Source organism: Sus scrofa, chromosome 7 (genome assembly GCF_054392235.1).
Source record: "Sus scrofa isolate SSC_HxYL_T2T_F1_AM1 chromosome 7, Sscrofa_HxYL_maternal_Yorkshire_Landrace_v2.0, whole genome shotgun sequence".
Lineage (NCBI taxonomy): Eukaryota > Metazoa > Chordata > Mammalia > Artiodactyla > Suidae > Sus > Sus scrofa.
In genome coordinates, this window is record NC_139389.1 from 132459889 (window position 1) to 132485522 (window position 25634).

At 44.1% G+C, this 25634-nt stretch overlaps 1 protein-coding gene across 30 annotated transcripts in view; it reads left to right on the plus strand.

Annotated features, from left to right (window-relative positions):
- WDR25 (WD repeat domain 25) overlaps nt 1–25634 on the plus strand; it is a 145571-nt gene that overhangs the window by 119362 nt on the left and 575 nt on the right. For 24 of the 30 annotated variants that reach the window (XR_014811357.1, XR_014811358.1, XM_084970169.1 and 21 more), the window contains 2 exons: nt 21719–21889; nt 24968–25108. Coding sequence is in view for 22 of the 30 variants with exons in the window: in XM_084970169.1 (XP_084826295.1) it covers nt 21719–21889; nt 24968–25108 (312 nt within the window). In the remaining 8 variants the exon portion in view is untranslated. Of the gene's footprint in view, nt 1–21718; nt 22542–22813; nt 23288–23936; nt 25109–25634 lie in introns of all 30 variants that reach the window. The other 6 variants (XR_014811354.1, XR_014811349.1, XR_014811350.1 and 3 more) reach the window with 1 other exon arrangement.

The following is a 25634-nucleotide window of genomic DNA, read 5'->3' on the forward strand; positions in this document are numbered from 1 at the left end:
GGGAGAATTGACATCTTAACAATATTGAGACTTGTGACCTATGAGCATTATATCTCTCCATTTTAGTTTCTCTCAGCAGTGTTTTGTAGTTTCCAGTGTTCAGATATTTCTCATATTATATTAAATTTATTCCTCAGTATTTCATGGTTTTGGATACTACTGTGAATGCATTTTTTTAAAATTTCATTTTCCAATTATTTGTTGCTAGTGTATAGAAATAATGCTGATTTTCTCATTTGACCGTGTATTCTGTGTGACCTTAATAAGTTAACTTCTTAGTCCTAGCAGTTTTTTTCAGAGATTGCTTAGGAATTTTCAGGTACATGATCATGTCTGCAAATAATACAATTTCATAGATTTCTTTCCACAGTGTACGCATTTCTATCTTTTTCTTATCATGTTGCAATGGCTCACACCTTCAGTACAATGTTGAATAAAAATAGTGAGAACAAACATCCTTGTTTTGTTTCTGATCTTATGGAAAGCACTCATTCTTTTACCACTAAGAATAATGTTAAATGTGGGCTTTTTGAGATATCTTAAATTGATTTCAGGGAGTTACCTTCTAGTCTTAGCTTTCTGAAAGTTTTTTTTTTTTTATCATATATTTGTGTGGAGTTTTGTCAAATGATTTTACCACATCCATATTTTTTTTCTAGATTAAATTAATAGGGTGAATTACATTATGTTTTAAAAAACCCATAGTATTTCTTGGATAAACCCTACTTGGTCATGATATATTGTCCTTTTTCTATATGGTTTGATTCTACTTGCTAATAATTTGTTAAGGAGTTTATATCTATGAGAATTAGGCTTATACTTTTTTCTTATGTTGTCTTTGATTTTGATGTACGGTTAATATTGGCCTCAAAAAAATGAATCGAGAAGTATTCTCATCTCATATTCCTTCCGAATGTCGATGTTGGACTGATGTTATTTCTCTCTTAATATCTGACAGAATTCACCAGTGGAGATATCGGAACCCAGGGTTTTCTTTGTTGCAAGGCTTTTACTTACAGAATTTTTTAAAAAGTATATACAGGGCTAGGAGTTCCTGTCATGGTGCAGTGGTTAACGAATCCGACGAGGAACCATGAGGTTGCAGGTTCGATCCCTGCCCTTTCTCAGTGGGTTAAGGATCTGGCGTTGCTGTGAGCTATGGTGTAGGTTGCAGACGCGGCTTGGAACCTGCGTTGCTGTGGCTCTGGCGTAGGCTGGTGGCTACAGCTCCGATTGGACCCCTAGCCTGGGAACCTCCATGTGCCCCGGGAGTGGCCCAAGAAATGGCAAAAAGACAAAAAAAAAAAAAAAAAAAGCATATATAGGGCTATTCACGTATTCTATCTTTTCTTCACTCTTTTGACTTTTTCCCCCAAGCCATTTGTCTATTTCATCTAAGTTATCAAATTTGTTGACCTAAAAGTACTCTTACCATTATATCTATCAATTTTTTTTAATTGGCTGTAGGATCTTCGTTTCCTCCTGTCAACCTGAGTATCAAAATCCTGTTGTTACCCTTCAGCCTGAAAACTTTCTGTATGACATTTCCTGTGGTACAGGTTTGCTGACTGTGAATTCTCTGTTTTTATCAAAAAAAGTCTTTATTTTGCCTTCATGTTTTTCCTCCATGTCAGCCCTTTAAAAATACCTTTATAGAAGTACAGTTGACCTATCGTGGTAAACTGCACACACTTGAAGTTTTGAGAAGTTTTGATATGTGCGTACGTGTAAGAAACCATTGTGATAATCAAGGTGATTGATTAATGATAATATGTCCGTAACCTTCAGAGGCCTTGGGGCCTCTTCAGAATGCCTTCCTCCTACCCTGTACGCTGATTTGTTGCCTGTCATTATAGGTTAGTTTCCACTTTCCAGAATGTTTGTGTAAATATGGTCATACGATAGGGACTCTTTTTTGCATGACTTTTTTCCCATGCAGCATAATTATTTGGGGATGGATCCATGTTGTGGCGTGTATCAACGGTAGTCCATTCCTTCGTATTGCTACGTAGTAGTCCATGGTAGGGATATGCCACACTTTATCCTTTCACCGGTTGGTGGACACGGGGTTGTTTCTAGTTTTTAGTTATTATAAATCAAGTGAACGTTCACGTACAAGCCTTTGCATAGACATGCTTTCGTTTCTTTAGGTGTTTGGGACTGAACTTGTTTCCCCCACAGAATTCATATGTTGAAGCCCTAAGCCCTGATGTGACTGTATTTGGACATGGGGCCTTTAAAGAGATAATTAAGGTTAAATGAGGTCTGAAGAGTGAGGCCCGAATCCAGTAGGGCTGGTAAGAGAGGAAGGGTCACCAGCACTTAGAGAAAAGGTGACATGGGAACACAGCAAGAAGGTACCATCATTAAGCCAAGAAAGAGGCCTCACCAGAAAACAACCCTGCTGGCACCTTGACCTTAGACGTCCAGCCTCCAGCACTGTGAGAAAACAAATATCTGTTGTATAAGCCCCCCAGTTTGTGGCACTTGTTATGGCAGCCTGAGCTGACCCAGACTTGGATAAATACCTAGGATTGGAATGTCTGGGTCATGTGCTGGTGTGTGTTTAACTTTTAAAGAGACTGCAGGTTTTCCAGGTCATTGCACGGTTTCACATTCCCCCCAGCATTGTGTGAGAGTTCCCTGGTTCTGTCTTAGCCGACATTTGGTGTGGTCAATCTTTCCAATTTCAGACATTCTAAAATGTGTATAGTATGGTACCTCACTGTGGTTTTAATTTGCACTTCCCTAATAACTAACAACGTTGAAAATGTTTTCATAAGCTTATTTGCCATCTGTTTATTTTTCGATGAAGCGTCTATTCAGATTTTTTGCTCATTTAAAAAATCAGATTGTTTGTTTTTGTACTACTGAGTTTTGAGAGTTCTTTATATTTGGAATATAAAACGTTTATCACATATGTGATTTGCAAATACCTCCTCACAGCCTACGCATTGCATTTTCAGTCTCACAACAGTTTTCTTTTTTCAAGAGCAGATTTTAAAATTTCTGCTAAAGGCCAGTTTATCACCATTTCTTACTGGTGTCCAATCTAAGTAAACTTTGCCGAATCCTAAGGCCACATATATTTGCTCCTCTTTCCTTCCAGAAGTCACATAGTTTTGGGCTTTCTATTAGTCTGTGGTCCATTTCGTATTAATTTTTTTTTATATGCTGCAGGGTTTATATGGATGGAAGTTAATGTTTTGCATAAGGATATTCAGTATTCCTGCAACGTTTGTTGAAAATGCTCTCTCTCTCTGCCTTTATACGTCAGTGGGGAATCAGTTGACTCAGTGTGGGTGCGTCTTTTTGTCCTCTCTCTTCTCCTCCATTGTTTTCTTTGTCTCTTTCTACATCAATACCCCATTGTTTTCACTATTGTAGTCTTACAATGGGTCTTAAAATCAGGTAGTGTAAGTCTTCCAATTTTTTTCTTTCCCAAAATTGTTTTGACTATTCTAGGTTCTTTGCATTTACATTTCAATTTTACAGTCACTTTTGTCAATTTTTACAAAAAAGCCTGCTTGAACTTTGAATGATACTGCATTCAGTCTTCAGATGAGTTTGGGGGAGTGTTGAATTCTTAACAATTTTAGGTCTTCCAATACATAAGCATAGTATATTTCTCCATACATTTAAACCTTTATTTCCTCTCACCAACATTTTGTAATTTCATTGTACAACTCCTGCGCGTTGTTTTGGTTAGATTTATCTGCCAGTATTAATGTTTTTATGCTATTGTAAGTAGCGGTTTAAAATGTCCACGTCTGGTTATACATTCCTAGATTATAGAAATATAGTGGATATTTTTATATTTGCCTGGACTTCTGCAGCTTTGCAAAGCTCATTTATTAGTTCTTGTCGCCTCTTTGTAGATTCTATTGGATTTTCTGCAAAGACGGTTGTGTCAAATGTGGGTACAGGCAGTTCTAATTTGTCTTTTCTAATGGGAGGGAACTTCCTCTTTCCTCTTTTACCACCTGGCAGTGTCTCGAACCTCTAGAACAGCGTTTACTTAGAAGGGGCAGGAATGGACATCCTTGCCTCGTTTTAAGTCTTAGAGGAGCAGTATTCATTCTTTTTCTGGTGATATATGATGTTAACTGTAGTTTGTTTTGGTAGATGCCCCTATCAGCTTGAGGACAGTTCCTTTTACTCCTAGTTTGTTGAGACTTTCTATCCTGAGTGAAGGTTGGATTTTGTCAAATGACTTTCTCATGTTCATTGAAGGGATAGTGTGGTTTTTTTCATTTTGTTAATATGGTGAATTTTTGTGATAGATTTTTAATTATTAAAACAACCTTGCATTACTGGGATAAATCTCACTTGATTATGATGTGTTATCCTCTTTATATAACTTGGGATTCTATTAGCTAAAATGTGTTAAGAATTTTTATATTCCTGAGGGGTTGATCTGTACTTTACTTCTCTTATAATGTCTTGTTTTGGCATCAGAGTAATTCTGGCCTCATAAAATAACTTGGGAAGTATTCCTTTCTCTTCAGTCTTCTGGAAGAGTTTGCGTATAGTTGATATTATATTTTCCATACATGTTTGCTAGAATTGTCTAGTGATGAAGCTGTCTTGGCTTGAAATTTTCTTTGTGGGAAGATTTGAAACTTTAAATAAAATTTATTTAGTAAATAGAGGGTTATTCCAATTTTATGCTTCTCTTTGAGTGACTTTTGGTAGTTTGTATCTATTTCATCAAAGTTATCTATCTTTTTGGCATAAAGTTTTACTAATATTTTAATTATTTTAAGATAGCTATATAATCTGTAGAGATGTTACCTCATTCTTTCATTCCTAATATTGGTAATTTGTGTCTTTTCTCTCTCCTCTGATCATTCTGGATATTTATTAATTTTTTGATCTTTTTTTTTTTGTTGTTGTTGTTGTTGTTGTTGCTATTTCTTGGGCCGCTCCCGTGGCATATGGAGGTTCCCAGGCTAGGGGTCCAGTCGGAGCTGTAGCCACCGGCCTATGCCAGAGCCACAGCAACGCGGGATCCGAGCCGCGTCTGCAACCTACACCACAGCTCACGGCAACGCCGGATCCTTAACCCACTGAGCAAGGGCAGGGACCGAACCCGCAACCTCATGGTTCCTCGTCGGATTCGTTAACCACTGCGCCACGACGGGAACTCCTGATCTTTTTTAAGTACAGATTTTTGTATCTACTTCTTTCCTTTTAAAAAGTTATCAATTTCCTTTTTAAACTTGTTTTTTCTGCTTAAAACTTGAGTTAATCTTCTTTTTTTCGAATTTTTTCCAAGTGGAAGTTGAGGTCATTGTTTTGGGACTTTTATTCTTTCTTCTTGTTCTCTATTCAATGCTATTAATTCTCCTTTAGGTTTTGTAGCTGCATTATACAACAGTTGATACATGGTTTTTCATTTTTCATTTTCATTTAGTTAAAAATACTCTCTAATTGCATTTTTTATTTCTTCTTCATCTATGGATAGGAGTGTTTAGATTACAACTACTTGAGGATTTTCCATATATTTGTTTGTGATTTCTAATTTAACTCTCTTGTGTTCACAAAACATGCATTGTATGTATTGAAACTTGTTTGTTGTCCTATAACATAGTCTAGTTTGGTAAACATTGTGTGTGCACTTTGAAGTAATGTATATTCTGCTTTGTTGGGTGCAGCATTCTAAGAATGTCAATTATCCTAAGTTGGTTGATAGTGTTATTCAAGTACCCTATACCCTTTCTGATCATTCTTTGTATTTTATTAGTTATGAGCAGCTAGTTGAAATTTGTGACTATAAGAGTGAATTTGTCTTAACTACTTTTTAAGTTCTATTAGTTTTCCTTCATTTATTTTGAAGTTCTGTTAGCAGGTGCATAAACATTTGAGATTGTTATGTTCTCCTGAGGAATTGCCTCTTTTATTATTGTGAAAAGACCCTTTTATCCCTGATAATATCCTTTACTCTGAATCTACTCTGTCTGTTATTAATAGGCATTCCTGATTTATTTTGGTTACTGTTAGCCTGGTATATCTTTTTCCCATCTTTTTGCTTTAACCTATTTGTGTTTTTATTTTTAAAACATGTTTCTTATGCATACCATTTGGTTGGGTATTGCTCTTTCATTTTAATTCTAGGTAGCAATCTTTTCCATTGACTGCTGTATTTATCCTGTTTTAATTTAGTGTAATTATTGATATGGCTAGGTTTAAGTATACCATCTTGCTGTTGTTTTATGTTTGTTCTATTTATTATTTTTCTCCTCCCCCCCTTCTCTTGGATTCATTGACTCTTTTTTTCAGTGTGTGATTTTTGTCTTATCTCCTTTGTTGCTTTATTGTCTGTAAATTTGTATTGTGGTTTATTTTTAGTGGTTGCTTTAGAGTTTGTAGTATACATTTTTATCTTATCGGTCTACCTCCAAATCATATTATAACTCTTCTTTTTTATTGTATGAGGATCTTAGAACAACATACAGATTTTCAATTTTACCTCTCAGGGTCTTTGTGTTATTGTTGGCATAAATTTTACTTATACATTTATTACAATCCCCATAATATATTGTTACTATTTTTGCTGAAAACTAAATTATTTTTAAAATATTTTAATAATAGGAAAGTATTTTATATTTCCCTTTATATTTGCTATTTCCATTGCTTTTCCTTTTTCTTTTTTCTTTTTCTGTCTTTTTAGGGCCACACACACAGCATATGGAAGTTACCAGGCTAGGGGTGGAATCAGAGCTGCAGCTGCTGACCTACACCATAGCCACAGCAATGCGGGATCCACATATAAGTGTATCATCTGAAGGATATTTTTGCTGTCTATAATATTCTAGATTGATAATCCTTTCCTTTACCATTTGCAATATATTCCACTACCGTTAACCTCCATAGTTTCTCACGAGAAATCCACAATATTTTAAATTGTTGTTCATATAATCCTTCATTATTTCCCCCAAGTGCTTTCAAGACTTTTTCTTTTTTTTTTATTACTCAATGAATTTTTTACATTTATAGATGTACAATGATCATCACAACCCAATTTTATAGCATTTCCGTCCCAAACCCCTAGTGTATCCCACTCCCCCCCACCCCCCGCAACCTGTCGTCTTTGGAAACCATAAGTTTTTCAAAGTCTGTGTGTGAGTCAGTATCTGTTCTGCAAAGAAGTTCAGTCTGTCTTTTTTTCAGATTCCACATGTCAGTGATAGCACTTGATGGTGTCTCACTGTCTGACTGACTTCACTTAGCATGATAATTTCTAGGTCCATCCATGTTGTTGTAAATGCCGAATTTCTTTCCTTTGAATGGCTGAGTCATATTCCATTGTGTATATGTACCACATCTTCTTGATCCACTCCTCTGTCGATGGACATTTGTTTCCATGTCTTGGCTATTGCAAATAGTGCTGCAGTGAACATTGGAGTACATGTGTCTTTACGAGTCATGATTTTTTCTGGATAGATGCCCAGGAGTGGGATTGCTGGATCAAATGGTAGTTCTATTTTTAGTTTTCTGAGGAATCTCCATACTGTTTTCCACAGTGGTTGCACCAATTTACAATCCCACCAACAGTGTAATAGGGTTCCTTTTTCTCCACACCCTCTCCAGCATTTGTTGTTTGTAGACTTTTTGATGATAGCCATTCTGGCTGGTGTAGGGTGATACCTTGTAGTGGTTTTGATTTGCATTTCTCTAATAATGAGTGATATTGAACATCTTTTCATGTGTTTTTTGGCCATCTGTATGTCTTCTTTGGAGAATTGTCTGTTTAGATCTTCTGCCCATTTTTTGAGAGGGTTGTTTGTTTTTTTCATATTGAGCAGTAGGAGGTATTGATAAATTTTGGAGATTAATCCCTTGTCAGTCAATTCATTTGCAGATATTTTTCTACTATTCTGTGGGCTGTCTTTTTGTTTTGTTCAGGGTTTCCTTTGCTGTGCAGAAACTTTTAAGTTCAATCAAGTCCCATTTGTTTATTTTTGTTTTTACTGTTGTTATTCTAAGAGGTGGATCTGAGAAGATGTTGCTGTCATTTACGTCAGAGAGTGTTTGGCCTATGTTTTCCTCTAACAGTTTTATAGCATCTGGTCTTATATCTAGGTCTCTAATCCATTTCGAGTTTATTTTTGTGTATAATGTTAGGGAGTGTTCTACTTTCATTCTTTCCCATGTGGCTGTCCAGTTTTCCCAGAGCCACTTATTGAATAGGCTGTCTTTTCTCCATTGTATATTCTTGCCTCCTTTGTCATAGATTAGTTGACTGTAGGTGCGTGGGTTTAATTCTGGGCTTTCTATCCTGTTCCACTGATCTATATTTCTGTCTTTGTGCCAGTACCACACGGTTTTGATGACTGTTGCTTTATAGTATAGTCTGAAGTCCGGGAGCCTGATTCCTCCAGCTCCATTTTTCTTTTTCAGGATGTTTTTGGCTATTCTGGGTCTTTTGTGCTTCCAAACAAACTTTAAAATATTTTGTTCGAGTTCCGTGAAAAATGTCCTTGGTAATTTGATAGGGATTGCATTGAATCTGTATATTGCCTTAGGTAGTATAGTCATTTCGACAATATTAATTCTTCCAATCCAAGAGCATGGTATGTCTTTCCATCTATTTGTGTCATCTTTGATTTCTTTCATCAGTGTCTTAGAGTTTTCAGAGTACAGGTCTTTTGTCTCTTTAGGTAGGTTTACTCCTAGGTATTTTATTCTTTTGGATGCGATGGTAAATGGGATTGCTTCCCTAATTTCTCTTTCTGATCTTTCATTGTTAATGTATAGAAATGCCGTCAATTTCTGTGTATTAATTTTGTATTCTACAACTTTGCCAAATTTGTGGATGAGCTCTAACAGTTTTCTGGTAGAGTCTTTAGGATTCTGTAGGTATATTATCATGTCATCTGCAAATAGCGATAGTTTTATTTCTTCCTTTCCCATTTGGATTCCTTTTATCTCTTTTTCTTCTCTGATTGCTGTGGCTAGGACTTCCAAAACTATGTTGAAGAGTAGTGGTGAGAGCAGACATCCTTGTCTTATTCCTGATCTCAGCAGGAATTCTTTCAGCTTTTCACCATTGAGAATGATGTTCGCTGTGGGTTTGTCATATATGGCCTTTATGATGTTGAGGTAGGTTCCCTCTATGCCCACTTTCTGAAGGGTTTTCATCAGAAATGGGTGTTGGATTTTGTCAAAGGCTTTTTCTGCGTCCATTGAGAGGATCCTATGGTTTTTATTCTTCAGTTTGTTAATGTGGTGTATCACACTGATGGATTTGTGGATATTGAAGAACCCTTGGGGTAAATCCCACTTGATCATGATGTACAATCCTTTTAATGTATTGTTGGATGGAGTTTGCTAGTATTTTGTTGAGGATTTTTGCATTGATGTTCATTAGTGGAATTGGCCTATAGTTTTCTTTTTTTTGTGGTATCTTTGTCTGGTTTTGGTATCAGGGTAATGGTGGCCTCATAGAATGAGTTTGAGAGTGTCCCTTCCTTTGCGATTTTTTGGAATAGTTTCATAAGGATAGGTGTTAGCTCTTCTCCAAATATTTGATAGAATTCACCTGTGAAGCCATCTGGTCCTGGACTTTTGTTTGTTGGAAGTTTATTGATCACAGTTTCAATTTCAGTTCTTGTGATTGGTCCATTCATCTTTTCTATTTCATCTTGGTTTAGTCTTGGAAGATTGTACTTTTCTAAGAATTTGTCCATTTCTTCTAGGTTTTCCATTTTATTGGTGTATAGTTGCATATAGTAGTCTCTTGTGATCCTCTGTATTTCTGTGATGTCCATTCTTACTTTTCCTTTTTCATTTCTAATTTTATTGATTTGAATCCTCTCTCTTTTTTTTCTTGATGAGTCTGGCTAGGGGTTTATCAATTTTGTTGATCTTTTCAAAGAACCAGCTTTTTGTTTCATTGATCTTTTCTATGGTTTTCTTCATTTCTATTTCATTGATTTCTGCTCTGATCTTTATGATTTCTTTCCTTCTGCTAACTTTAGGTCTTGTCTGTTCTTCTCTCTCAAGCTGCTTTAGATGTAAAGTTAGCTTGTTTATTTGAGCTTTTTCTTGTTTCCTGAAGTGGGCTTGTATTGCTATAAACTTTCCTCTTAGAACGGCTTTTGATGCATCTCATAGGTTTTGGAGTGTCGTATCTTTGTTGTCATTTGCTTCTAGGTATTTTTACATTTCCTCTTTGATTTCTTCAGTGATTCATTGATTGTTTAGTAGCATGCTCTCCACGTGTTTGTGTTTTTTGCAGATTTTTTCTTGTTGTTGATTTCCAGTCGTATAGCATTGTGGTTGGAAAAGATGCTTGATATGATTTCAGTTTTCTTAAAGTTACCGAGGTTTGATTTGTAGACCAGGATATGATCAATCTTAGAGAATGTTCCATGTGCACTTGAGAAGAATGTGTATTGTCTTGCTTTTGGATGGAATGTCCTATAAATATCTATTAACTCCATCTGGTCTAATGCTTCATTCAGGGCCTGTGTTTCCTTATTGATTTTCTGTCTGGATGATCTGTCCATTGCTGCAAGTGGGGTGTTAGAGTCTCCTACTATGCTTGTGTTATTGTCGACTTGTCCTTTTAAGGTTGTTAGCAATTGCCTTATATATTGTGGTGAACCTATGTTGGGTGTGTAGATATTTAAAATTGTTATATCTTCTTCTTGGATTGATCCTTTGATCATTATGTAGTGACCTTCCTTGTCTCTTAAAATATTCTTCATTTGAAAGTCTCTTTTGCCTGATATGAGTATTGCTTCTCCAGTTTTCTTTTGATTCCCATTTGCATGGGATATTTTCTTCCATCCTCTCACTTTCAATTTGTATGCATCCCTAGAAGTGAAGTGGGTCTCTTGAAGACAGCATAAATATGGGTCTTGTTTTTGTATACATTCAGCCAGTCTATGCCTTTTGGTTGGGGTGTTTATTCCATTAACATTTAAGGTAATTATTGATATGTATATTCTTATTGCCATCTTATTAATTGCTTTGGATTTGTTTTTGTTGCTCTTTTTTTCCTACCTTCTTCTCTTGTTCTCTCCTCTTCTGGTTTGATGACTATCTTTAGTGTTTGTATTTGAGTTGATTTTTTTTATTTGTTTGTGTATCAATTGTAGATTTTTGGTTTGCTTTTACTCTGAAGTTTTGATATAAGAGTCTATATATATATATGAGATTGTTTTATGTTGTTGGTCTCTTAATTGCAAGTGCATCTCCAGTGTCCTGCATTTGTACTCTCCTCTTCTCACGATTTCTGATTTTGGTGGTGTAATTGTTTGTGGATGATTTTGTATGTTTACTGTATATATACCTTTACTGGTGAGCCTTGTCATTTGTGGTATTTTTGTTTCTGGTTGTGGCCTTTTCTTTTCTGCCTAGAGAAGTTCCTTTAGTATTTGTTGTAAAGCTGGTTTAGTATTGCTGAGTTCTCTTAGCTTTTGCTTATCTGCGAAGCTTTTGATTTCTCCTTCAAATCTGAATGAGAGCCTTTCTGGGTAAAGCAATCTTGATTGGAGGTTTTTTCCTTTTATCACTTTAAATATATCATGCCACCCCCTTCTGGCCTGCAGAGTTTCTGCTGAAAAATCTGCTGATAACCTTATCGGGGTTCCCTTGTATGTCATTTGTTTCTTTTCCCTAGCTACTTTTAATATTTTCTCATTGTCTTTGATTTTGGTCAGCTTGATTAATATGTGTCTTGGGGTATTCCTCCTTGGGTTTATTTTATATGGTACTCGTTGCACTTCCTGGATTTGAGTGAGTAGTTCCTTTTCCATGTTGGGGAAGTTTTTGGCTATTATCTCTTGGAATATTTTTTCTGTCCCTTTCTCTCTCTCTTGTCCTTCTGGCATCCCTATAATATGGATGTTGGTGTGTTTAATGTCCCAGAGTTCTCTGAGACTCTTTTCATTTGTTTTCAATCTTTTTTCTCTTTTCTGTTCTGCATCAGTGATTTCCACTAATCTGTCCTCCACCTCACTTATTTGTTCTTCTGCCCCCTGTATTCTGCTGTTGGCTGCTTCTACTGCATTTTTTATTTCAGTTATTGTATTTTGCATCTCTTCTTGTTTAGGTTTTATATCTTGTATTTCTTTGCTCAGTGTTTCCTGTAAATTATCCATCTTTGCCTCCAGTTTGTTTCCAATGTCTTGCATCATCTTCAGCATCAACAGTCTAAGGTCTTTTTCCTGGATGCTGAGAATCTCCTGATCACTTAGCTATTTTTCTGGGTTTTTTTCTTTCTCCCTTATCTGAGTTATAGTTCTCTGCCTTTTCATTTTTATAGGTTTTTGGTGTGATGACATTTTTATAGATAATAGTGTTGTAGCCTCTCTTACTTCTGGTGTCTGCCCCCGTTATGGCTGAAGTTGGTACAGGGGCTTGCTGTAGGCTTCCTGATGGGAGGTGCCCCCTGGTAGGTGGAGCTGATTCCTATCCCTCTGGCAGGTGGGGCTTTGTCTCTGGGTGAGATTAGAGGCAGCTGTGTGCCTGGGGAGTCTCTAGGCAGCCTGTTTACTGATGGGCAGGGCTGTGATCCCACCTGGATTGTTGTTTGGTCTAGGGCTTCTCAGCAGTGATTGGTGGGGCCAAATTTTCCAAAAATGGCCACCTCCAGAGACATGCATGCTGGTGAATATTCCCAAGAGCTTTGCTTCTGATGCCCTTCCCCCACAACAAGCCACATTCACCCCTGTTTTCCCAGGAGGTCCTCCAAGAACTGCAGTCAGGTTTGACCCAGATTCCTATGGAGACTTTGCTTTGTCCTGGGATCCAGTGCACATGAAAGTCTGTGTGCACCTTTTAAGAATGGGGTCTCTGTTTTCCCCAGTCCCATGGAGCTCCTCCATGCATGCCCACTGGCCTTCAATGTCAGATGCTCTGGGGGCTCTTTCTCCCAATGCCAGATCCCCAAGCATGGGGATTTGACGTGGGGCTTAGAACTCTCACTCCTGTAAATGAGTCTCTGTGATACAGTTACGTTCCAGTCCATGGGGCTTCCCACCCAGGAGGTATGGGATTGCTTATATCATGTAATTGCCCCTCCTACCTCTTGATGTGGCCTCCTCTTTGTTTTCTGGAGTAGGATATCTTTTTGAAAGTTTCCGGTCCATTTGGTTGAAGATTGCTCAGCATTTGGTTGTAATTTTGTCGTTTGTAGGAGAGAAGTTGAACTCCAGTCCTTCTATTCTGCCATGTTAATCCTGTCTCTTCCATAACTCTTGACTTGTTAACATCTTAATACATTTGCTTTCTCTCTCTCTTTATTTCATTGTGTGTGTGTGTGTGTGTGTGTGTGTGTGTGTGTGTGTGTGTGGTGTATGAGAATAATGGCCACCAGTGATGTCTACATTCTCATTCCTGGAGCCTAGGAATATATTTTGCTACATGGCAAGGAGGAATTAAAAATCTTCAAGACTTTTTCTTTGAGGTTTTCAGCAGTTTGATTGTGGTGTGTCAGACATTAGTTTTCATTGATTTTTACCCTTTTTGTGGCTTGCAGAATCTCTTGACTCTTGTATTCCTTTTGCCGAATTTGGGCACTTTCACAGTCTGTATATAGTTATATAGTGTATACACACACACTGCCCTCATTCCCCTCCCCTTAAGGAATTCTGTGAACAAAAAATATAAGTTTCTGATACTATCTCACAGGTTCCTAATGTTTTGTTTATTTTTTTCTTTAGAAATTATCTCTATTGATTGAATTATCTCTATTGATCCTTTTTTTCCCACTGAGTCTTTCTTTTGTCAGTTCCATTTTGTTATTAAAAACTTTTTTCTCAGTTCTTAAATTTCTACTTAAAAGTGCATGTATAGTTTCTATTTCTTTGTTGAGATCATCTAGCTCTTCATTTTAAGGGTGTTTATCTCATTGAGGGTTATTCTTTAACAGCTTTTTAAATATGTCTGATAATTCAAACATTGGGGTTATTTCAGGGTTGGCATCTATGGTTTCTCTTTTCTCATGGGTACTGTGTTTACATTTTCCTGGTTCTTTGTGTATCAAGTAATTGCAGAATGTGCCCTGCATGTTTTGAATATTATGTCGTCAAGACAAACAAATCACTGTTCTCCATAGGATTTTAACAGGAAACCAAGCCTGTTAGATTCAGATTCAAGTTTCTTCTCTCCTATGGGCAATGGTTCCATTTTCAGTTCTGTATTCAAAACCTTTGTTCTGCTGAGCCACTAAAGGGTTAGTTTCAGACAGGAGCAGTGGTTATATGCTACGCCGCTTCTCAAAGCTTTAGTTGTGCTTTTTTGGTTGTGTTCCACGCATTCGTAGCTTAGAGATTGTCCTGGGATGTGTGTCAGTTCGTTTACAGACTTAGAGGATTCCCCCGTTCCCCGCGCTGCCTGGCTCCCCAGGCCTCCTTTCCCAGTTCTCATGCCCTGAGGGATGGAATTCTTTCTCAGTGTTAGCCTTCTGCCTTGTCACACAGTGGCTATAACTGGGATCCCTTTGAAGGCAAATTGGCCAGAGAAAATGGAGGAACCATAGCATGAATTTCCCCTTTTTTCCGAGTTCTTTTATTCAGCTTTTCCCCTTTAGTTTTTAGGTATTTGTGTAGCAGTCCCAGAACTGTTGAGGTTGGCATCAGGGCAGGGCTGGGAGAGCAAGGGGATATTTTTAAAATTTCCCCCAATACTCTCCGGCTTACAAGGACCTATTTTCCTGTTCCTCTGTCCAAAATGATGGATTTGTTTCAGAATATTTGCTATGTCTACTATGTAATTCCTTCATCCAGTCTATCTGTGAGTCAACATCAGGAGTTAGACAAAAGACAAAAAAAAAAAAAAAAGCCCCCAAAACACCAACCCAAACCCAAAAAACTAAAAGTTTTCCAAAAAACCCCCCAAAACAAAACAAAACAAAACAAAAAAACCCCAAAAAACCCCAACCAAACCAACAAGCCTAGAACCTTACCCTGCACATTGGGCTCTCTTCAAATTTTGACTTCCCTCTTCAACCCACCAGCTGTTGTTTACTTTTCAAAGGCTCAGGTAGTTACTTCCTGAACTTTGAGTTTTTAGTTAAAATTTATGGAAGAGAGTGAGAGGGCTTCATGGATTTACTCTGTTTCAGGTTAAAACTAGATTGTGTTTATTTAAAAAAAAATCAGTCTTTTTTCCTCTCCATTTTGTTTTGAAATTTTCAATTGCTATTTCTTCTAGTTCAGTAATGATTTCTTTTGCAGGGTCTCGTCTGATGTTAACCCCATCTAGTGTCTCTTTTTCTCGAACATAATGTATTTCTTCTCTAGAAATCCAGGGAGGGGCTCATCCCTCCTCCACGCCCCCTCCTATCTTGGTCAGTCTTCCCTCTCCCTTCTTAGACATACACTGTGTATAGTTATAGCGACTGTCGTAATGCCTTGGTCTGTCATCTGGGTCTCTTCGGGGTTGAGCTGGCTTTAGCGACCGGAACCCGAGTGCCGTGGTTGGTCATTGTTTGTACGCTCCCTCTGTCGGCAGAGCCAGGAACTGTTTGGTTGTTAAGAAAACGTATATCATTGTTTGTACTGATTTGTTCAGTGCAAATTTAGCATTACAGAATTTTCCTTTAGCTTCTTTGTTTTTATATGTTTCTATCTCTTCATTTTGAGGAATTTTATTTCTCTCTGCCTTAACACATTTTCTTGTACGTATTGACACTAACAGCATAACGACTGAAAACAGTTTAAGATTTCTCACAGTCCGTTTTGTCCATCAAGGCTATCAGTTAGGATTTACCATCAAATGACTGGGTTTTTGTTCACAGTATATATTCAACCTTGAACTACTGTGCTTTAATGTCTCTGAAAATAAATCCTATTTGTGTGGTTAAGCTACCAGCTCAACACACAGTTAGTCTTATTTGCTTGATTTTGCTTTCACACGTTAGAGTCTGCTTTTTAAGTTAACTTTGTTGTATAATTTTATAAAATGTGAACGTGGTTCTGGAGAACAAATTGGAAAACTAGGGCCCTTGGATTCAGTCTGGCCTATGTGTTGTTATTGTGTGGTCCTTAGTTAAAAATGGTTTTCACATTTTAAAATAGTTGTAACAGGAGTTCTTGTCATGGCTCAGTGGTAACAAACCCAACGAGTATCCGTGAGGACACAGGTTCAATCCCTGGCCTCTCTCAGTGGCAGTACTGTGAGCTGTGGTGTAGTTTACAGACGTGGCTTGAATCCTGCGTGGCTGTGGCTGTGGTATAGGCCAGCAGCTACAGCTCTGATTTGATCCCTAGCCTGGGAACTTCCATATGCCACAGGTGTGGCCCTAAAAAGACCAAAAAAAAAGAAAGAAAGACATAAAATAGCTGTAACACACACACACACACACACACGCACACGCACACGCACACGCACACTCACACACAGGAGCGTGTGCAACAGAGGGTAAATGGGGCCTCAAAACCCTAAAACACTTACTCTCTAGTCTTCTATAGAAATACTCTAGGTTTGGAGTTCCCGTCGTGGTGCAGTGGTTAACGAACCCGAATAGGAGCCATGAGGTTGCGGGTTCGATCCCTGGCCTTGCTCAGTGGGTTAAGGATCCAGTGTTGCCATGAGCTGTGGTGTAGTTCGCAGACGTGGCTCGGATCCTGTGCTGCTGTGGCTGTGGTGTAGGGTGGTAGCTACAGCTCCGATTCGACCCCTAGCCTGGGAACCTCCATATGCCATGGGAAGTGGCCCTAGAAAAGGGAAAAAGACAAAAAAAAAAAAAAGAAAGAAAGAAATACTCTAGGTTCCACTTCAAGCCCCACACCCACCCCTTCTGTCCTCTCCCCTCTAGGGGCCGGCTTACTGATTTCTTTTACTGACTTAGTTTCTGGTTTATCCTTCTACTGTTTGGGGGAAGCAAACACAAACACGTCGTCGGCCTGCCTCTTCCTCTCCCACCTTCGCGCTTTCACCGAGCACCGCCTCCTGGAAGCCGGCTCGCAGCAGGCGGGGAGACGGACCCCGCTGTCTTACCGCCGGGCACATAGCATCCAGAGCGCGCGTGGACTGACATTTATTTAACTGGTCCCTGCGGAGTTATTTCTGCTTTTTAAATTTTATAAGGAGAGCTGCTTTCAGCGGCTCTGTGCTTTGTGTGGGGTTTGCCGCCGTAACCTTGGGATCAGTCCTACAAGTCGGGTTGCTGGGTTATGCGTGTTGCTGAGTAACAAGGCATATGCTGTTTTGCTTGATGTTGCCCAAATTCTCTCCACAGGGACTGTGCCTTTTGCATCTCTGTCAGCAGCGTGTAGAGTAAAGGATGCCTCCCAGCCACCTAACGGCGCGGGTTGTCAGACTTTTGGATTTTCTAACTTGATAGGGAGAGATGATATCGCCGTGTAATTTAAAACTTCATTTTTTATGAGCGAGATTGAAGGACCGATTACATTTCCTTTCATATGAACTCCCTGTTCACTTCTCCTGCCCATTTTTCTGTAGAGTCATTGGTCTTTTTCACCGATTTTTAGAAACGGCCTGTGGATTAGAGAGAGTGACCTTTGCCTCTATGGTAAGTTGCAGATATCTCTCATTTGTCTTTTTTTTACTTTCCTATTTACTGGGTTTGTTTTGTTTTTTTGCTTTTTAGGGTTGCACCTGTGGCTTATGGAGGTTCCCAGGCTAGGGGTCAAATAGGAGCCACAGCCACAGCAGCTCGGAATCTGAGCCATGTCTGTGACCTGCACCACAGCTCACGGCAACGCTGGATCCTTAACCCCCTCAGCGAGGCCAGGGATCGAACCCGAGACCTCTTGGTTACCAGTCGGATTCGTTTCCGCTGTGCCACAACAGGAACTCCTGCTGACTTTTTTTTTTTTTTTTAAATGCTCTGCAATCATGTTTACTGTTATTATTTTCATATAGTCAGATTTACCCATCTTTCCTCTTCTTGTGCTGGCCTTGGAGTGACAGCCAGGCAAGTTTCCCCCAGTCTTCTGGACGCAGAAAAATTCAACCATACTCTCCTCATATTTGTATGGTTTCTTTTTTAAAAATATAAATTTCTGGTTCAAAAACAATTACCCACAGAGCCCTTTTGGTGTACACCGTCCTATGTGATTGGTTCCTTGTGTTGGGGTGATTTTAGCCATCGGAAAGGGCCCTTCACTCGCCTCTCCAGGTGGCCTTTGCGCATGGACTCCTCGCATCTGCACGTTTGAAGGCATCAATGTGTTTATTTTCAAGGAGGAGGTGACATTTGGGGAGAAGAGACTTGCCTGAAGACTAGCTCTGAGTGGCCCGGGGGAGGTTTATAAGCACCTGCTGTGTGTCAGCCACTTGGCCAGGCCTTGTCACCGCTCCTCACTCCCAAGCCAGAGGTCCCGCTGCCCCCCTGCCTTGCAGGTGTGGAGACTGAAGCACAGAGAGGCGAGTTGCCCAGGCCACGCAGCCGGCAACAGGCCATCAGTCGAGATGCCTGTGTCCTCCTGAGAGCTTGGCCCTCCCCCGGGGAGCGTGAGGCCTGCCAGCCCTGGACGGCTGGTGATGGCACTCGAGCCCTGAGCCCTTCCCACCTCCCCCGCAGCCGCGGAGGCCCCTGGAGGTGAGGTGCCGTCGGCCACAGAGGCCGTCGCCTGCGAAGGAACACTGTCTCCCAGGCACCTGCTGGAGTCAGCAGCGCGGTACCAGTGGCCAGAGGCTGCAGGCCCCTACTTTTCAAGTGGTCCTTTTGCTCATTCATCCATTTGCTCATCTTCTCACCCACTCACTCAGCCCTTCATTCAGCATCTTACTGATGCCTGCACAGTGCAAGCGCTCGGCTTGCTTGTTGTCCCTTCCAGGCCCCTGGGGGTGATGAGTTAAGGCCAGGCCCCGAGAGGGCAGGGGTTCCCCAGGCACAGAGCGAGTCAGCAAGGCCCGGGCCATCGCCTCGCCCGCACCCAACCCCACCACGTCGGGAGTGCCTGGGACCCAAGAAAGGGAAGGCTGAGCCCTGGCGTGAAGCCAGAGCAGCCCAGTTACCCAGCTTTGTCTGGTGGGCCAGGCAGGCAAGAGTTTAGGGCTCTCAGGCACTTTGCATCACGACCGAGTGTGTCTGGATCCCGTCTCCCACCTTTCCCGAAGCCACAGACTCTTGGCCAGGAGGCTGCGACTGTCTGCCGACAGAAGCCCTGGTTGCCAAAAGAGTCTGAGCGGGGCTCCCTTCTGGATCCAGCTAGTTAGGCCCGCGGAGCGCCGTCCCACGCCCCTGGGATGGGACGCGCCAGCTGTCGGTGTAATTAAGGTTGCCGTAAAACCCACCAGCTAGACACACAAATGGCTCCTCTGCTCTTTCCCGGGGCAGCGGCAGTCGTGGAGGCACGTAAATCATGCTCGGCAGTGATCCTTCAAAGGTCAGCCTTCCACTTACAGCCGCGTTATTGGCAGGGATCACCCGGAACACGGCTTGTTTCCCGGCCATTCGATTTTATGACGCCCTAATGAATTGAGCCATTTCCATCCATTCTCAGGAAGGGCTCAGAACAAGGCTTTTCGTTCTGGAAAAGTTTGTCGCGGGGACGCAGGTGGTGTGTTGGTGGGCGCGCAGGTCGTCTTGCTGCGGACGGGCCGAGGAGGCCTGGCACTTGTCTGAGCCTTCGTGCTGCCCTGCGGGGGACCTGCCCCCCGCCCTTGTCACCAGGGAATTCATGGCCTGAGGCTGGAACTCAGTGGGCACTCCTCTTCCTCCATCCTCCTCTGATCGGTGCGTTTCTGGAGCCCCTGCGGGATCGAGATGCTGCCGCTGGAGAGGGGCTGTGGTGCCCACCGGGGCTGCGGCTGTTCTCTGTCGGCTGGTGGGGCTCTGGGGCTGTGACCCCACCGCCAAGGGGGAGACGCTCCGAGGTGCACAGGCCACGCTGAGAGCAAGAGTCAGGCCCAGTGTATCCTGTCTTGGCACCTGCTGCCTGGCCATCCTTGAGTCCCTGCTCCTCCCCTGAACCGTGGTGAGGGCCCCGGGAAGGGAGGGCCTCCAGGCCTCTCTTGTTCTGGGCAGATGGGAGCTGGAGGGTGGCTGGTGGGGAGGGTGGTATCAGCAGGGGGAGACGAATGGCCCCAGGCTTGGGAGGAGCCGGTGGATCTGGATCAAAACGATGGGCCTTTCTCCTCCCCGTCTCCCGCACAAGGTAGAGTCCAAAGCCCACCATAGCACGGCGGCGGCGCTGGTCTTGGGGGTGCACTGTGCACTCCTGAGAGCAGGTGCTAGGGATGCGGCAGTGTGCCACCACCCCTCCCCAGCCTAGGCCGCTGCCCCTGCTCCGGGCCGAGCAGGTCAGAGCATCTGTTGGCAGCACCTCCTGGCCGGGGTATGGAGCTTTCCTCCTGGTCCGCACTCAGGGAGACTCAGAGCCAGGCTGGAGGGCAGAGGCTATGTGGGGCCCTGGCGCACAGGGGTCGGGGCAGGGGGGTGGGGGCGGCCAGCCCCATGCTCTCTGGGGGGCAGCGCCACGGCCGGACGGGGTTCAGAGGCCCGCAGAGCTGTCCTCTCTTTTCTGCCCCTGACTGTGCCTCAGGCTGCAGGGGGACCATCCTGAGGTCGCCCTTGCTGGAGGCTGCTGCCAAAGAGGCTCAGAGCAGGCCATCACTTGCCGCCCACCCACCCCTAGAAATTTGTGCCCCGATTTCATGAGGCACAGCTCGACCTGCAGGAGAGCAGGATGTGGGCCCTGAGGAAGCACCGCATCCTGGCCCTGCGACCTTGGGCAAGTCCCTGAGGCTCTCTGGGCCTCAGTGGTCCTCATCTGGAGAATGGGTCTCAAACCCCCCCCCCGTCTGAATAGGATTTATGGAATGCTGCATTTAATGTGCATTTGACTTATGTACTTTTGAAACAGGGTGTTAGAAACTCTTAAGTCTGCGACGTTTGAAAGGTTGTAAACTCTAGTTTTTAAAAAATGTGTCAAGACGGCTCATTTCACAGCCGGCGGCCAAGGTGCCCGGGAGTTGTGTTTGTGCTGTGGCCACATGGTGGCGCCCTGGGAGCTGGTAAACAGGCCGCCAGGCCTGGCAGGCGGGCCGAGGCACTGTGCCCAGTGGCCTGTTGCTCACTCCTGCAATTAAACTCGTCGTGCATGAGTCTGTCACGTGGAGGTGGCTCGCCCGTCCTGGTGCGAGGACCCCTCCCCGGCCCCTGCCACAGGGGCTGTCGTGGAATGGAAGGTTAATGTGATCAAGTGCTCGGGAAACGCCGAACTTAACTGTGTTAGTGTAGAGACGGGAGGCTGTGGAATGTTGGTGATGACGCCAAGAAATAAAGTGTCTTAAAGTGAACTTACACAGTGCGGTCTGGCTCCGTAGTTTCCAGAACTCTCGTTCCTTGTGGTACAGTTACGACTCCAGGGACAATGGGCTGAGGCTTTGGAAGCTGGGAGCTCCTCAGAAGCAGGAGCATGGCCCTGGTACTGATGGGCATCACCGGTACCCTTAGCTTGCCTGCCCCTAAGCTCACCTCCATCAGGCACCTGCTGCTCTCTAGGGTACCAGCCTGTCTGCAAGATCTTCGTGTCTCCGGAGCCCACGCGCCAGTGGACACAGGGAGGCCAGGGGACACACAGGACTCACCACAGGGAGAGGGGAGGCTGGGGGGGGGGTCACGGAGCAGGTCCCGAGGGAGACAGACATTTGCCTGGTGGGATGGGGGCCCCCGAGGTCTCCCTGCAGCAGGTCCCACCCCCACGCAGCCCTGCCCTCACTAACCTCTGCCCTCGGGGCGGCGGCGGCCCTCCGGGGCCCACCAGCGAGACGGTGCCCGCTCTTACAGGTGGTGAGGAGCTACAAGGCGACCGTCCAGCAGACCCTCGACGTGCTGTTCCTCCGGGAGGGCACTGAGTTTCTGAGCAGCACAGACGCATCAAGCCGAGACTCTGCCGACCGCACCATTATTGCCTGGGACTTCCGGAGCGCTGCCAAAATCTCCAACCAGATTTTCCACGTGAGAAACCCTGTGTGGCATGGCTTTTGGTTTCGGTCCAGGATGTATCTGTGTAGCCCTAGGCTGTGTGGAGTCCCAGGTCACTTCCTGTGAAGACGGTTCAGCAGGCAGGGATCTTGGGGACAGACAGGCTGCCTGAGATCTGTAGGACAGGGGAAGGCCAAACAGGTCCAGGCCTGCCCAGAGAACCTTCCACAGGCCCCCAGATCGGAGTGACGCTCTAAGTGCCTGCCCAGCTCAGCCACACCACGAGGTAGGGGTGAGAGGGGCAGCCTGGTCCAGATCCACAGGAACGCACACCCCGGACACCTCTCCCCTCCCCGCCAGCCAGCCTGCGGCATTCCACCTTGCCCTTGCTCGGGGGCTGGGGCGAGGGCTCTGACTCAGGAGTCTAAGCAGGGCCCTGAAGTTAGACCACCTGCATTAAAGTCCTGGATTTACCACTAACATGCAGGGGCCCTGGGCCAATTACTTAACTGATGCTTGTTTTCCTCTTAGAAACTCAAGGGTGAGAATATTTCTTGCCTCATAGTGGTTTTGAGAATTAAAAAAAGATAAAGCTTATAAAGGGTCCAGCACAGTGCCAGGCACAGGGAGTTCTCCGTAAATGCATTACCTGTTATCACCATCACCGCCAACATCCCAACCACAGGCGTCACCATCACTGTCACGACCACCACTGTCATCGTCACATCACCACTGTCATCAACACCACTGTCACCAGCACCACCACCGTCATCACCGTCATCACCGTCATTACCATTATCATCACCCCCACCATCACCACCATCACCACCATCACCACTATCATCAGCACCACTGCCATCATCACCACCATCATCACCACCATCATTACCATTATCATCACCCCCACCATCACCACCATCATCAGCACCACCATCACCACCAGCATCCCAGCCACAGGCGTCACCATCACTGTCACGACCACCACTGTCATGGTCACATCACCACTGTCATCATCACCACTGTCACCATCACTATCATCACCAGCATCACCACCATCACCATCATCATCCTTACCATTATCATCATCACTACCGTCATTACTACACTATCATCACCATCACCACCAGCATCACTACCACTGTCATCACCATCACCATCATCACCACCATCATTACCATTATCATCACCCCCACCATCACCACCATCACCACCATCACCACTATCATCAGCACCACTGCCATCATCACCATTGTCATCACCGCCATCATTACCATTATCACCATCACTGTCATCACCACCATCACCACCGCCACCACCATCACTATCATCACCATCATCTTTACCATTATCACCACCACCATCACATCCATCACTATCATCACCGCCATCATTACCATTATCACCACCATCACCATCACTGTCATCACCACCATCACCACCGCCATCCCCGTCACTATAATCATCACCATCATCTTTACTATTATCATCACCACCATCACCACCACCATCACATCCATCACTATCATCACCGCCATCATTACCATTATCACCACCATCACCATCACTGTCATCACCACCATCACCACCGCCATCCCCGTCACTATAATCATCACCATCATCTTTACTATTATCATCACCACCACCACCACCACCATCACCACCATCACTATCATCACCACCATCATTACCATTATCACCACCACCATCACATCCATCACTATCACTGTCATCACCACCACCACCACCACCATCACCACCATCACTATCATCACCACCATCATTACCATTATCACCACCACCATCACATCCATCACTATCATCACCACCATCATTACCATTATCACCACCACCATCACATCCATCACTATCACTGTCATCACCACCACCACCACCACCATCACTATCATCACCACCATCATTACCATTATCACCACCATCACCATCACTGTCATCACCACCGTCATCTTTACCATTGTCATCATCACCACCATCACCACCACCATCACCATCACTACCATCACCACCATCACCACCACCATTACTACACCATCACCACCACCACCATCACCATCATCACCACCATCATTACCATTATCACCACCATCACCATCACTGTCATCATCACCATCATCACCACCGCCATCCCCATCACTGCCATCACCACCATCATTACCATTATCACCACCACCACCACCATCACTGCCATCACCACCATCATTACCATTATCACCACCATCACCATCATCACCACCATCACCACCGCCATCCCCGTCACTATCATCATCACCATCGTCTTTACTATTATCATCACCACCATCACCACCGCCACCACCATCACTATCATCATTACCATTATCACCACCATCGTCACTGCCACCACCATCATCACCACCATCACCACCACCACCATCATAAGAAGTATCATGGGCTGAAGTCAAGGTGTTGGCAGGGCCTGCTCCTCTCCGAGGCTCTGGGGGAGCAGCTGTCCCTCGCTTCTTCCAGTGTCAGGTGGCTGCCTCTTCAGATCTCTTTGGGCTCCGTCTTCATGTCCCCTTCTTTGGTCTGATCTCTCTCCGCCTCCCTTTTGTAAGGGCACATGCGATTGCATTTAGGGCAGTGATACAGGACAATCGCCCATCGCAAGAGCTGTAACTGGATTACATCTGCAAAGACCCACCGCCTTTTTTTTTTGCATATAAGGTGGCATTCCCAGGTCCCAGGAATTAAGACACGGATGTATGGGGCGGGGCATTTTTCAGTCCACCCTAAGGAGTGCTGGGAGGCCTAGAAACTGAAACAGATAAAGGAACGGCTTTTCCTCTAGAGACTCTAGAAGGAACGCAGCCCTGCTGGTGTCTCGACTTTAGCCCAGGGAATCCATTTCAGTCGTCTCACCTCCAGAACCCTGAGATACTAAATGTATGTTGTTTTGAGCCACGGAATGTGTGGCATTTTGTTAGAGTAGGCAACAGGAAACTCCTTCAGACCTCTAGGCCAAAGTGTGGTTGGGGGGCACGGGGCCCCAGGAACAGAGTGCTCTGGTGGGTCTGTCACAGGCAGGAGCCCCACGGGAGCTTTCTGCCCCCTCTCTGTGGCCCCGCTGTTTCTCAGGAGAGGTACACCTGTCCCAGCCTCACCCTGCACCCGCGGGAGCCTGTGTTCCTGGCACAGACCAACGGCAACTACCTGGCCCTCTTCTCCGCCGTGTGGCCCTACCGGATGAGCAGAAGGCGGCGCTACGAAGGGCACAAGGTACCCCTCCCAGTCCCCAGGTGGGGAGCTGAGCGATGGTCTCAGAGCCTCCCACGGACAATGCCAGCAAGGGGACTTGGGCCCTGGAGGGCACAGACCCTCTGTCCGGGCAGACTGTGGTTTCTGTTTCCCAGGTGACCCCGTGCCGTGTGGCCTGGTGTCCACTCAAGGCCCTGGGCCCCATGTGCCCTTCCGCAGGCCCTAGCTGCCAGGCAGGGAGGGTTTCCTTGATCTGTCAGCTCACATGGACAGGTCACAGGTCGTGGGTGTAGGGGAGGGGTCGCAGGACAGAGCGGGAGGGGGCTGTTTCTACATCCGCCCCCTTTCCCTGCCGAGGGCTGCCTCGTGGGGCAGAGTGGGGCGAGGGTGGGGGGACTTGGGGACCATCAGTGAGGCCAGACACCATCAGCTGTGCTGCAGCTGTCCTCTCGGGAGTCCACTACACTGGCCTCATGAAACAGGGTCCACGCCGGGCCCCCAGCCTCAGAGAAGGAGCTTGGCACCGAGTGTGAGGCCCAGCTCTGCT